The 13240-nt window shown below is 46.9% G+C and overlaps 1 protein-coding gene across 12 annotated transcripts in view; it reads right to left on the bottom strand.

The window, feature by feature from the left end:
• The window catches only part of mbnl2 (muscleblind-like splicing regulator 2), a 45129-nt gene that overhangs the window by 6251 nt on the left and 25638 nt on the right, over window positions 1-13240 (bottom strand). For 2 of the 12 annotated variants that reach the window (XM_047577000.1, XM_047577001.1), the window contains exons 3-8: window positions 8207-8371; window positions 7358-7561; window positions 6438-6698; window positions 4101-4154; window positions 3538-3688; window positions 1560-1595 (exon numbers count right to left, since the gene is read on the bottom strand). In XM_047577000.1, the coding sequence (XP_047432956.1) occupies window positions 1560-1595; window positions 3538-3688; window positions 4101-4154; window positions 6438-6698; window positions 7358-7561; window positions 8207-8371 (871 nt within the window). Of the gene's footprint in view, window positions 1-520; window positions 616-1559; window positions 1596-3537; window positions 3689-4100; window positions 4155-6437; window positions 6699-7357; window positions 7562-8206; window positions 8372-13240 lie in introns of all 12 variants that reach the window. The other 10 variants (XM_047577003.1, XM_047577007.1, XM_047577002.1 and 7 more) reach the window with 10 other exon arrangements.

Here is a 13240-nt window from a genome sequence, read left to right as displayed (position 1 = left end):
CCCCGTGATCGTTTTTTTTTTTTTCCCCCCGTCCCCTCGCGCGACTTGTGCTCCCGTTTAACCCGCGGCCAGGAAAAGGGTAAAGAGGTCAAACCCGGGCAGAGGAGTGGAAAACAAGGGGGTGGTGGGGGGGGGGGACGCGGCGGCTGTTAAAAGCGCTGCATTTACAGTAGTTGCTTGAATGTTGTTGTTTTGCGTAGCACACAAGCGGCGCAGATGAGGCCCCTGCTGCGGATGGAGAGGCTTGTTGGACGACGACGAGAAAAAAAAAAAAAAAAGTGGAAAACAAAACTTGAGAACATGCAGAACAAAACCAGGAAGTAGTGCAACACAACACGACTACTACTTGCAAATGTGGGAGCTCTGAAGAAGTGCCTTTTTTTTTTTTTTTTGTGCAGGAGAGCTTTCTCCAGAAAACAGGGAGTGGACTCAGCTGCAGATTATTGCGGCTCGCTATTGGAAAGCAGCACTTATTCAGAGCTTCGGGGACTGATGAAAGAAAGCTTTAAAAGGAGCAAACCTGATTGGCTGGTGCTGTTGCTGCGTAGGGGACACTTGTGGCAGGAGTTGTTGCTGCAGAGACAGTAGCAGGCGTAGCACTGTACATCATTGGGACTTTGTTTTGAGGGTGGGAAAGGGGAGAGGAAGGAGGAGGAGGAAGGAGGAGGGACGGGGGAAGGAGGTGGCAGCGGTGGACAGGTAGGTGGAGCATTATGGTAACCGTGGCAACAGTTGTGATGCGTGTGTTGTCGTTGTTGTTGATGGTGGAGGTGGTGGTGGTGGTGGTGGTGGTGGATGTTACAGAGAGCCAGCAAGCCATCGTTAGGGTTACACCGGCAGATGGCATGCAACCATTCACAATGCAAAGCGAGGAGGACAGACAGAAAGACAGAAAGAAAGAAAGAAAGAAAGAAAGAAAGAAAGAAAGAAAGAAAGAAAGAAAGAAAGAAAGGAGTGTGGGAGAAAAAATAAAAACAAGAGGAGAGAAGCTGATTACAATCACAAGTAAGGAAATTTACACGGAAAATCAGTTGGCTGCTTTTTTCCCAGAGAAGTTCAGGAGACCCAGGGATGGGAATTCATTTATTTCTATTTTTTAAACAGATCAATTAATATTTCTACATCATTTTAATCATTTTTTATATATAAATATATAATTCCCATCCCCTCTTTTTTTTTCGTAAATTCTCTGGGAAACTGATTTAAATTTCCTGATCAACACAGCACAGCAAAACAGACAGAAGCTACTCTAAAGCTTAAGAACAGATCAGTGAGCAGTACTTTATCCACACTTGAACCCTGAACATTAGCAAGAAAGGCAGAAACAAGACGTGAATGTCTTCCAGGTGATACAAAATTGACCGCAAACAAAAAAACAAAAGAAAAAAACAAAGAACACATCTTAAAAAGTTTCACCGTTAACACAGGCGGTGATGGTGCATTTTGTCTCACCTGCAAGGGCTGCACCCCCCCCCCCCCCCCTCTACTCCCACCTTAAATCTTAAATCAAGACAAGTGTGTGTCGGACAGAGAGACGGAGAGCAACGGGAGGGACCTACCAAGACTGCTAGCAGGAGTCATGCACAAGACTGACCCTGTGGTGTTCATGCAGAGAAAGACAAGAGAGGGGAGGTAGGGAGGCAGACAGAGAGGGAGAGAGAGGAGGAAATCAATGGGTTAATCGAGAGGGAGGAGAACAACAAGGTTAGACAAGACAAAATAAAAAAGAAGAAGGCCTCGCTGCTGTTAATGGCCGAGCAAGCTTCTGTAGTTTATTAGTTTATTCTAACGCCAGATGTTTTTCCGTACATACTTATTTAGTCATTTCAGGCTTCGATTCTGACTTAAAGTAGCTTTTAAACCAAGAGCGGATCTAAAAAGGGTAAATTACATTAGGCTATAAGCTGGAAACAAAAATGGAAATAACAGAGAGAATGAAACGAAAGAGTCAAAGAGCAGCGTCATGCGGTGTCCATTCGGATCAAATACAGACGGGGACGGTTTGCCGCGTCACAACCATTCACGCGTGTTTTTCTACCGCGCCCATCTGAAATTTAAATGCATTCGCAGACTTCGGGGCTGCTTCCCACACGCGGTTACGACGAGGGAGGGATGGAGGGCCGTTAGGCACCGCACACGAAGGGCAAAGAAAAAAGGAGCAGGTAGAGTAAGGAGCGCGGGGAGGGATAGGAAGTCTCATCCTCATGACTCATGAGTGTGGCTACAGGCATCGTATTAGCTGCACTTAACTCGTTTAATGACTCCAGGGCCTTTAAGCTACTGGGGCAGGCTGTGTTTTGATGTGGGGAAAGAAATCCTGATCTAATTCGGTTAAAAAAAGGGACAAAATTGTTTAGTTTTAAAATTTGATATTAAATATATGCATTATAAATGCCTCAAAAATTATTATTTTATCCTTCAAAGTACAGAAGAGATCTCTTTTTAATACGCTTGGACGGAGACTGTAATGTATCTTCTTTCTTCTGCCTCGACCCGGCAGCTAGCGCGTGTTTACATTAGCAGGCAGCAAAGTTTAGAAATGACACGGTGAATGGTTAAAATGTTAGCACACGCCATCATTCACGGTACGAATCCACTTGAAAAGAAAATACAGGAGTAAACAGACGTGACTGGTGAGGAGAGAATATTTAAAAAAGGTGGACAGCTGTGTTTGTGCATGCCATAGACTGTATATAAATATGGACGCCATGTCCCCACTTCCTTGAACGTGACCAAATGCTACAAAAGAGAGTAACCCCACGTCACTGAAAAGGCCACGCCCCCTTAGGATAAAACTCTGAGATTTTCTAAGCTCCCCTCAAACACCTCATCACTTTAAATTATGATGCTAACATTAGCTAATGTAAGTCAGCAGAGTTACGTTAACAAAAGGCTTAACGTTGGCTAAGCTTCATGCTGTATTTACGTCAGGATTAATTAAACATCAACGATTATGAATTGATGACAGATGTCATATATTACCCGGAGATTCAATGAGACTGTAGAGTAATTGTTCAGATATGACACCTCCAGCCACTGAGTGGGCACGTTCACCCATTTTTCGGTTGGTTGGCTCTACTTTTTCAAGTTTTTCTATGTAACATCACCGATCATCGCTCAGAAAAAACATTACGTATGTGTCTGCTTGACTAACGTTAGCCATTTTGCCCGTCAAATGCTAGCAACGCAAAATAAACACCGACTACAGGGGGATTTGTATTTACTGCTAGTGGTTTGTTTTCACCCAAAATTTAATTTGCTGCTGTCATCTATGGGCGGTGTCCGAGTCCAAAACCGTCTTTGAAACAAATGATTTGATTTGTGTAATTTAGTATTTTAGTTTGACCCATCCACTAACATGGTGGAGAAGGAGCTTATGACCTATTCTGCAGTCAGTCACCAGGGGGAGCTCTACTCGCTTTAGCTTCACTTTTGAGGAACGATTCAGGCGTCCATCTTTACACAGTCTTTGGTGCGTGCAAACTTATAAGTGCCTGTGATTTGCGTGTCGTGTGTGTGTGGATCTGGAGGTCTTACCTGTGGGAAAGAAAGCGGGCTGCTGGAGCTGTGCGTTAGCGAGCGCCTGCTGGTAGTGCAAAACACTGGGGTTGAACAGGGAGCTGGCTCCGTTGCTCTTCTCGAGTGCTTGTCTCTTTGGTAGGGGCTGGAGGACGCCGTGGGGGAACGCCTAGTCACCGAAAACACACACAAACACAACAGAAGCATATTTGAACTGTAGACTTCCGCAAGTCAACGCTAACACGTCCTAAATCTGTCTATGCACAGCACAACAAGGCAAAAATGGAAACTTGCTGAGTCTATCACAAGGACAATGAGAAACTACACCGTAGCAAGGAAGTCATCAACAACACATTAAAGAAAGTAGCGAGATAGCTGGGATTATTATTTTAACATTACGTCGTACATTTATAAAAAAATATATACATAATCTAGAATTGCCACTGGTGATCGTAAACGATACATAGCTACACATTAAAGTGTCTTTCACACAAAACAAAAGAGCCAAATTAAATTTTGTGAGTGGCTACAGTACAATTAAAGAAGCTACATGCAAAGCAAAAGGTGAAAGGTCAAAGTACCAGGTCTACAGTTGCCTCGAGGGGTCGCTTCATTGCTTTGGCAGTCGACTGAGTCTTTAATTAGCAGGCAGCGAGCACATGATGGCAGTGGGCCAATGGGATTCAAGCGTATTAACATACAGGTAACAGCAAGCAGAGGTGCGTCATGGGGGACAGCATTGCATTGTGGATAGGTGAGAAGGAAAAAAACAAAAACAAAAATAATCTGAATGCAAGTATACCACATACAAAACAATAGGCATGCACATAAACAAAAAACTGTTTTGTTTACTTTTAAAGAAACATTGCTACTTTTTGAATTAGTACAAAAGCCAAAAAAAAAGCATCTATATTAACCCTGGGTTAAAAAAAAAAAAAAAAAAAAAAAAGCAAGATACTGTGATGAACTTCAGAACTACCGGGAAAGCATTTAGTAGTAGTAGCTATTTCTGAACAAGTTTAAAAAGAGCTACGCAAGAACAAAAAGCAGTACACAACTGGTTTCTAAATACTGGGCTACTTTATGAAGTCTCATGTACACACACAGTAATTACAGTGCTCCTGGAGTCGGCTATTTAATGGTGTGAGGTGTTTTTTTTTACTTCTTCTTTTTTTTGGAGCTGGAAGTAGTTCACCCTTTTCCGCGAGACGTCCTCAAGCTAAATCTGATTGGCTCGTTAGTGAGGTCGATGAAATCAGGGAGGTGACGCGGCGTGACTTTAACAATGTGGAGCTCTGTTTATTCTTAAACCAAAAGTATCTACAAAGGCTTCAATTTATAGTTTTTGTTCGTTTAGTAAAAACTGATGTCACTGCTGCGAGGAGTAAAAAAAAAAAAAAAGAAAAAAAGAAAAAGATGACATGGATGGATGAGATTTAGGGGTTCATGCACAAGCCTCTTGCTTCAGATGTGCGGGCTTTCTAATGGTATGCAACATCCCACTGGAGAGCGGCGGCGCACAGCTAACAGGCCCAAACACCGTGGTTAGTTAAAATGGAAGGCGGCCCATTACAGTGACATGGAAAGCAACGGTGATTGCATTCGACTTGCATGAGGAAGAAGATCAGAGCAGCGGCAAGCAACACATAACGTGGCACAGTAGAACAACATAATCTCAGTAATAGGATCAGTTAATGTGCAAACTTAGCTACAGGACACTTTATCCTATTTGCTTTACATTTACAAAAAAAAAAAAAAAAGTGAATTATGGATAATGATATTACCTATTTGCAGCAGTGCAGCGATACAGCTTTTATGGGCTTCAATAAAAGTGCTCCAGCTTAGGCTAAGGGCTAAAGAAAATTGGATTAAAGGTGCTGACTAAACAACTCGCTGTCCTAAGGTTAACCCCTCTTCACCTCTAGAACAGATTGAACCGCTGAATGTAATTTGGGAATTGGGTCATAAAGTTGATGAACCGGGGCGCCGCGGCGACGTGAGCCGACGTCGGGGTTTACGCCGCCTCGGGGTCCGTTTTTTAATTGTCGTTTTCCCGGCGTTCGCGCGGCGACTGACGACGTCCGCGCTCGTGGAGGGAGGGGAGGGGGAAAGCGAGGAGGCAGCCGAATGAGAGGCGGGGTGCGACGCGTAAAGCATGCGCATGCCATGGAGGAAAGAAGTCAGTAAAAAGAAAGAAAAGAAATAAAGGAAAGAAAAGGTGTGCGAGCGCAGCAGCCGTTTAAAAAGAAGCCACTCTGAGCCTGTGATGGGGGGGAGGAGCCTGTATCTGTCGCTTCTTGGGGGATTTTTTTTTTCTTATTTTAATTTTTTATTTATTTTTTTTAAACTAAAAGGCAGACGAGGGTAAAGCCTCCCCTACCCGCGGTCTTACACCGTCATCCATCCCAGATTCAATTTGCACTGATCTGCTGAGAGCCGCACTTATCATTGAGAGCAGTGGGGTGGGATGAGAGGGGGAGGGACGGGGGGGGGGGGATGTGGGGTGAGGCAGCACATTGTCTCTGTACGAACCAAGGGCATTGGAAAATAAAAGAGGACTGCGGTGAGATAATAACAGATTGTTCTTGCGGCGTTTTAGTGATCTGTTTAGGTCTCGCTGTTTATTGTGTACAGCGGGGATGACTATCGGCGGCGGATTGTGCATCAGAGCCCGCTAGAATAAACCAGCAGAGGAGGGCGGCTTTTGTGCAGTAATAAAGCAGTGCTCCACATTTTAGGTGTCGTGGTCGTTCCAATCAAATTTAATTTAGTGCATCAAATCTGAAGTGTTCTAACAAATATAATATTGGTCGGCTCAAGGTGTCTTTAGGTGTTGGAAACAAGCAGTTACTCTGAGGTTTAGCGTGTGTGTGCGCGTGCGTCCTGCTCTAACGCCGCGTGTGGTGCTGCGCTCTCACCATGGCTGCGGCCGTGGCGGCGGCTTGCGCGGCCACGGCCGTCTGGTTGGCCTGGTGCTGCGCGGCCTTGATCTTGGCCTGCAGGTGGGCCGGCGGGTGGAAGTACTTGCACTTCTCGCGCGAGCAGCGGCTCTTGATGTAGTCCATGCACACGGTGACCGTGTTGTCGCTGGTGTCGATCATGGGGCTGTCGCTCGGGTGCGCGAAGCGGCAGTCCGTCTCGCCGCGGGCGCAGTTGCCCCGCTGGAACTCGCGGCACACCTGAGGGCGGAGGAGGACGGGCGGGGAGAACAGTTTTTTTTATTAGCTCTGTATGAGAGTACACATGCAAAAAAAATAGAAAAACACTGGTGCACACACGTGTGCACACACATGACGGCTTTGCGTGGGAGAGTGTAAGTGTCTCAGAGGGATACTGTTTCATTAGAGGCAGCTTCATTCAGTTGCTAAGTGATAGCACTCCTGCAGAAAAACACATACAGGCACACACCTACGCATCACCTAAAGGTCTTAGGGAGATTATTGTTTATCTTTATAAATGTAGCGGGAAAAAAAAATATTAAAAAAATTAAATAAAATCCCTCCCTGCCACGCACTCTGTCACAATGGCACAGTTATTCTCATTCGGGGCTGTTTGCCAGGGGGCAGATGGAGACGGCTTGAAGTAGCCGTCCTCGTCTAACTGCGTCTGTCTGGCAAGTGGCGGTTTGTGTTGAGCAGATTCCAATTTTATTTTTCGGTGTAATGTCCCTATAATTTCCAGCTAATGCTCGAGGAAAACGTAAATAAATACGTCTAATTTACTCTACTGCTACGGCACATTCACGTATTTACTGAACAGAACTTTTCAGGTTCCCGTCTATTAGCTGCATTAAGGTGATGTAATGGTTATCATTGGTCATGTCTGCGAGGTGGGTCACCTCCAGCTTGTCGGTACGCAGCAGCTTCTGATTGGAGGAGGAGCCGGCGGTCACGGAGACGGGCGGGCTGCCGGGGACGATGACCGGGGTGCTGGGCAGGATGTCCGTGGGCACCAGGCCCATGCTGTGGGACATGGGCGTCAGGTACGGCGTGTAGCTCAGGCCCGCGCTGGAACCCAAGCCCTGGCTGACTGGAAACGTCTGCTGCGGACGGACAGAGAGAGAGAGAGAGGAGGCGCTCTTTAAAACAGTGGAAGTGGAGGGTGTTGAGATGGGAAAGGGGGGGGAAGAGACACCGGAGATGCGCAGAGTGTGGTGGGGGAGAAAGATGAGAGGGAGTTTGACAAGTAGAGGGAGAAAGGTTTAAGAGGAAAAAGTGGAGAGAGGGAGGGAAAATGAGGGTAGAAACAAGAGAGGAGGAGGAGGAGGGGTTTTTTTTAACCTCTATGTATCCTGGGAAGAGTTGCTGAGCGCGCATGTTCCTTTTTCAGTCGCCTTACATTGATGCAGTTAAACACATTCGCACCTGGCAGCTGCCCAGTGCAGCCACGGCCTACTGCTGACTGCTGAGCTACTCCCTGAGAGTGGTAGGTAGGGGAGCTTCGCACAAGGGCATTAGAACAATATGATTACAAGAGCGAATTTATGATCTTCATAGCCCGAGATATAGCCTAACAAGCTAATTCCAGAGGGTAGATAGCTATAAATCAAGCTAGCCTGCGCTAGCGTGAAGGGCAACTTCAGTCCAAATAACCTACGGTATCGCTAAGTAAAACATCAACATAGATCTTGCAAAATGCTGTTAGCATCAGTTGAAGTTGCGTTATGTTTCAGGAGCGAATGACTGACCACAGGCTGCATGGTGGTGCCGGGAATCATGAACTGCATCTGCTGAGCCAACATGGCGGCCGCCGTCTTCTGCTGGATCAGGTTGTTCCTCCCGTTGATCTCCAGCTGGGTCTTCAGGTGAGCGGGCGGGTGGAGGTATTTGCAGTTCTCTCGCGTGCAGCGGCCCTGAGCGGAGACGATGAAAGAGAGAGAAGAGAAAAAAAAAATAAATAAGTCGGGGTCATTATCGCGGGCTCGTGCGAAAGCGCCTGATCAACGGGATTGAGTGAGGTGGGGGGGGGACAAGCATCTTTTGAAGAGAAACCTGACTAAGAACAGGTTGTGTGTCTGCCTGGGGATGTGGCAGATATGTGGGCATTGATTTTTTTCTTTTTTTTAACACAACATGAAGCGCTTGAAGGCAGCATACATATTCATGCTGAGCGAGCGTGAAACACAACTCGAGGAATGTTTGAGCGGAAGTTGTTGCTCTCGGCTCTGGGTTGAAACGTCCTCATGACGGATGATTACCGGTTTGATTTGTGACCTTGTTATCTCCGGCGGGTCCCCGGTCAGCGCCGCGCCCGCGGACGGTCGCCGGCAGAACACATCTAGCCACCGTGATTAAATCTCCAGCAAGTCTTTGACGGACAGATCATCTGGTTTTTCTCGGTGGAAATGCAAATCCGGGGGGTTGGCGGGGTCGGCCTCACAGAGACCCCGGTGGATGGAGGCAATTACACTGTCAACCCAGAGGCTAATGGCAAACACAATAATCCAATATAGATCCTCTCTGCAGCGCTTATTGCGGGGAGAGTGGGTGGAAGCGAGGAGAGAGGTCAGGGGGGAGCGACGATGTGAAAGGTAGGACGCGGCGGGTTTGGAGAGAAAACTGGAGCCGTGGGGGAGATTGAAAGCGGAGGTGAAGATGCAGGCAGAGCGGAGGTACACGAATTAGCGCGGGCCGCGGAGACAAAAAAAAAAAGGACAGGACGGCAGATGGAACCGGAGCTAAATAAGAATCAGTCTCGCATGAGGAGGTCTGCTGCCTTGCGCAAATACCCCTTAGCTCCGTGACACGGACTAGACGCGGCCTGATTAGCAATATCGCGCTCATCGTTTCTCTAATTTCCTCCTATAGTGTCCGCGCAGTAATTGGTTATGACTGGGTTTAATTGCTCAAACGCCGTCCTGAGCGCAGGGTGGAAGAGGCGAAGCGACGACGAGACGGCGGGAAGGGAAACGTACGCGACGTGTGTCATGTGCTGAGGCAGTCTGGTGGGCACGGTGATCCTTATTATATCTGACGGAGGAGGGGAGTCCTGCTGAGCGGCCCGGAGTTGTGCAGAGAGAGCAGAGTGAAGGATGTATTAATAACATACCACTACGCTGATAAGATTAGCATATTTAACCTGTTATTAAAAAGCGTCGGCGAGAGTGGCGTCTCCAGATCAAGGGGGAGGACTGCGGCTTCTAAACAGCTATGAGGCGACGACGTGAGAGGAGTGGGTTGAGGTGTCGACCAATGGGAGGGAAGTGGTAGGTTTGGGCGCCAATGATGAATGTTTACAACCACATCACAACAGAAGAGGAGATCAAACCTGCTAACAACTCGTAAAGACGATGTCTCATCATTGACTTTCCCCTGAGATATATACAGATATTTTTATATTGTAGCTACATGAGTTTGTTTAACTCTGAAACAAGGGAATAAGGAAATATACAAGTGGACAATCAAGGCAACCAGACCCAGAAAGTCCACCAGCAACTAAGAGAACCTGACAGTCAATCAGTGCGTTTACATTCACAGCTTAATCGAGCTATGGTCAAAGTTCGACTTTCTGAATACAGTCCTTCGAATAAAAATCGAATAACTGTTCTCCTCCTCCACACTAGGTGGCGACACGTGTCTTTTCAGCGGGAAAATACCACGTTAATACGGCCCGATTTCCGGTTGACCTATTATGTGATATAATAAACAAGAGTTGTTCATGCGGCAGACCGGCATTTAAACAACAACTATAGGGATAATAGTACATTTTTTAATCTCGTACGTAACGTTCACGCTACATCTGGTGCAGGTAAGATCCGCGCTATCCCTCAGACCATTCTTCTAGCTGCTCCGTTTAGCTTCTTCTTCTACGACTGGCTTTCTTGGATGCTGGAACGCTGGAACGCAGCGGTTGTTTTTTTTGTATAATATGCAGCCATGTGATTGGCTCAGTAGCGATGGGGGCGGGGCCTATTGTGTACAGGAAGCTTAGATTTAAAGGCAGCTGACTGATAGATAACGTCTTCTGCCCCCATTTATCCCTTTACTAAAATATGTTGGATTTATGTAAATGTGTAGGGGGACATTAAAAAAAAATGTATAAAATATATCTAATCAACCAAAGATTTTGCGGACCCCCTGTTAAAGACCTGTGGTTTATCACATTTATTGCGAGATGGCAAATTGTTATCGTGGGGATTGTTTTTGGCGTATATATATTGTCGCTCATTCCTAATGAGAAGCAGCAAGTGATATATAGGCAGTATACTGTATATTTAGAAATACACAAAACAATACATTATTCTTATTATCCTTAGTAACTGGAGCACATCCCATGGGTTGTCATGCAAATGAACATGATATAGGTTATTTCTGTGTGTCACTCGCCACGCGGCGTCGATCTGAAGCCGACGCGTGTTCGAGTCTACACAGCGCCACCGGGAGCTTTGTTCTTCTGCCTTATGTGAGCAGGCGAACAGAAGAGAACTTCTAATCAGGGTGTAAGCCTGGCGCTCAGTGTAAATAATCCATACCACTCAGGTCTCATCAAAGGGAAACTAATAAAACCTGGATGTCTTGTTTAAGATATTAAAGGCACGCTCCTCCAGAGCATGAAACACACAGCTACTGTTACAATTATTCCTCCTTCAACGTGCACCTATATTTGCAATTTGGCACGAATTAGATTGTCTTTGTGACACACATACGCTGCCGGCAGACTCCGGCGAGGAGTGTCACGAGCCAGCAGGGGCCGACCTCCGTAACCCGGCGTCGAAGCTGCGGCGAGCCAATCGTGCAAACCTCCCTCCCGGTTGGCGCACTCACACCTGCCCACACGTATGCATACAAAATCACAACAGGCATCGCCCACACACAACGCGTGCATGCACACACAAAAAAAAATAAGAAAACATGCGCGCAGTTCTGTCCGGCCCCGTCCAGACCGGAGGGATAACGCTGAACCCCCGCGACCGAAAACCTCACGAGGCGTCAAAACTAATTGGGGGCTTCCGCGCAGTCGCCCGTCGAAAGCGGCACAAAGGTGTGTGCGCGCGTCTGCCGCCGGGGCGAGTGCGTGGGCGAGGTGTAGCCGTGTGCAGGAGAAAGCGCGTGGGCGGGTGTGACTGAGAGAAAAAAAAGGGAGCTGGGGCTGAAGCTGAGGTCTGGACGGCGTCCCAAACCGAGTCCGCGGGGAGGCGCAGCATCGCCATCGCGCCCAGCAGAGATCACAGACACGAGGCCGGGAGCAGATAAAGACGCCGCCGCGCGCTGCAGACCTCCGCTTCGTCGGTCACGCGAAGCCATTACCTCTATTTTTGCTCGGCGCTCGCGTCGTATACACACAGTGAGTGACATACGCTTTGTGCAGTTGTTCATCATTATTCCCCGTTTAAGGTAATGAGGTAAACGGCGGTGCAGCTACTTGAGCTCGCTAAGTGCAGGCCTTGGACTCGTAAAAACGTCTCCTTTCATCTTGTCAAACTTTATCCGAGGGTCCTTTTTTTTTTTTTTCGCCCTCGATGACGCCATCGCGATGCTCTGCGCCCATCTTTGCATGAATTAGCTTCTATTCTTCTTTTGCATCTAGTTCGGAGGTGGAAGAGACAATAAATATAAGGACTGGGGCCGGTGCTGCCACGGTAACGGAGATCCAGGCGCCATTTAAAAAACATGTAAACAACCATTATTCAGAGATCAGGTTAGCTGAACCTGTCACTTACAGTACGTGTAAACACATATGCGTGTGTGCCAATAGCTGCGACATTTACAACGTTGTGAAAATAAGGGACGATGATGTGTTACGCGTTAGTATTAATCACTAAATGTAGTCAATAGTTAGCCGCGCACCGATGCGAGTGCGTCGCGCGCCGAAGCCTCGAGGCGGTGTGCAACTTTTATGAGAATAAATGGCCGCCGTCCTGGAACATGGTATCCATTTTTCCTAATAGATCCTGTTTGCTCCTGGTACAGATAAGAAAATGTAATACGATACAGGAAGACATGTTTGAGTCATAGATCAGAGTCTGGAGCTAATGCGCGAAACGGGATGAAAGTTATCGGCACAAAAAGAGCACAACTTTGAGCACATAATATATATATATATATATATATATATATACACACACACATATATATATATATACATATATACATATATATATATATATATATATATATATATATATATATACACATATATATAGGAACGTGTTCATTTATTGCTCTTGTACAGAAGCAGTTAAATGTCTCTCTGATTAGCTCCAAGGGTGAAAACATCTGCTTTGTCGCAGAAGTGATTCTTGCTTTAGTAAAACACGGTGAAGGCCAATTGCCGGCAATTTCAATAGTAGTGAAATATGGTCCAGGCTGCAGCTTGAGATAGCACACTTGGGGATTCAAAGCACATAATATGAGGTAAGCTTTGTGGAAACGGCAGCGCTGCAACAAATGTTCATGTTTGAGGCTGGCGTTTCACAGACGCACTGATGCTAAGTCACCGGCATCAGCCCAGGAGCAGGGATCCATTCACTGCCTTCAAGCGGCCGTCTGTTAAAAAGGATCTCTGAAGCGTCTCTGTGGTTCAGCCGTCGGTTTGCGAAGCTGCGCGGTGATATAACACCTTCCGCCGCGCCGCAGTTTCTCATCGCGGGCTGTGAGGTTGCCCCCCCCCCGTGTGCGCGAACGCCCCGATCCGTGCGGCCGGGACTCGGCTAATAACCGATGTGTTTCAGAATGGATAATTATCTCCTCGGCGCCGCAGTGAAAAACAACGGAGGGGAAAG

Source organism: Mugil cephalus, chromosome 23, assembly GCF_022458985.1.
Source record: "Mugil cephalus isolate CIBA_MC_2020 chromosome 23, CIBA_Mcephalus_1.1, whole genome shotgun sequence".
In the NCBI taxonomy this organism is placed as follows: domain Eukaryota; kingdom Metazoa; phylum Chordata; class Actinopteri; order Mugiliformes; family Mugilidae; genus Mugil; species Mugil cephalus.
Note: the sequence above shows the minus strand (reverse complement) of the source record. Positions and strands in the feature narration are given on the sequence as shown.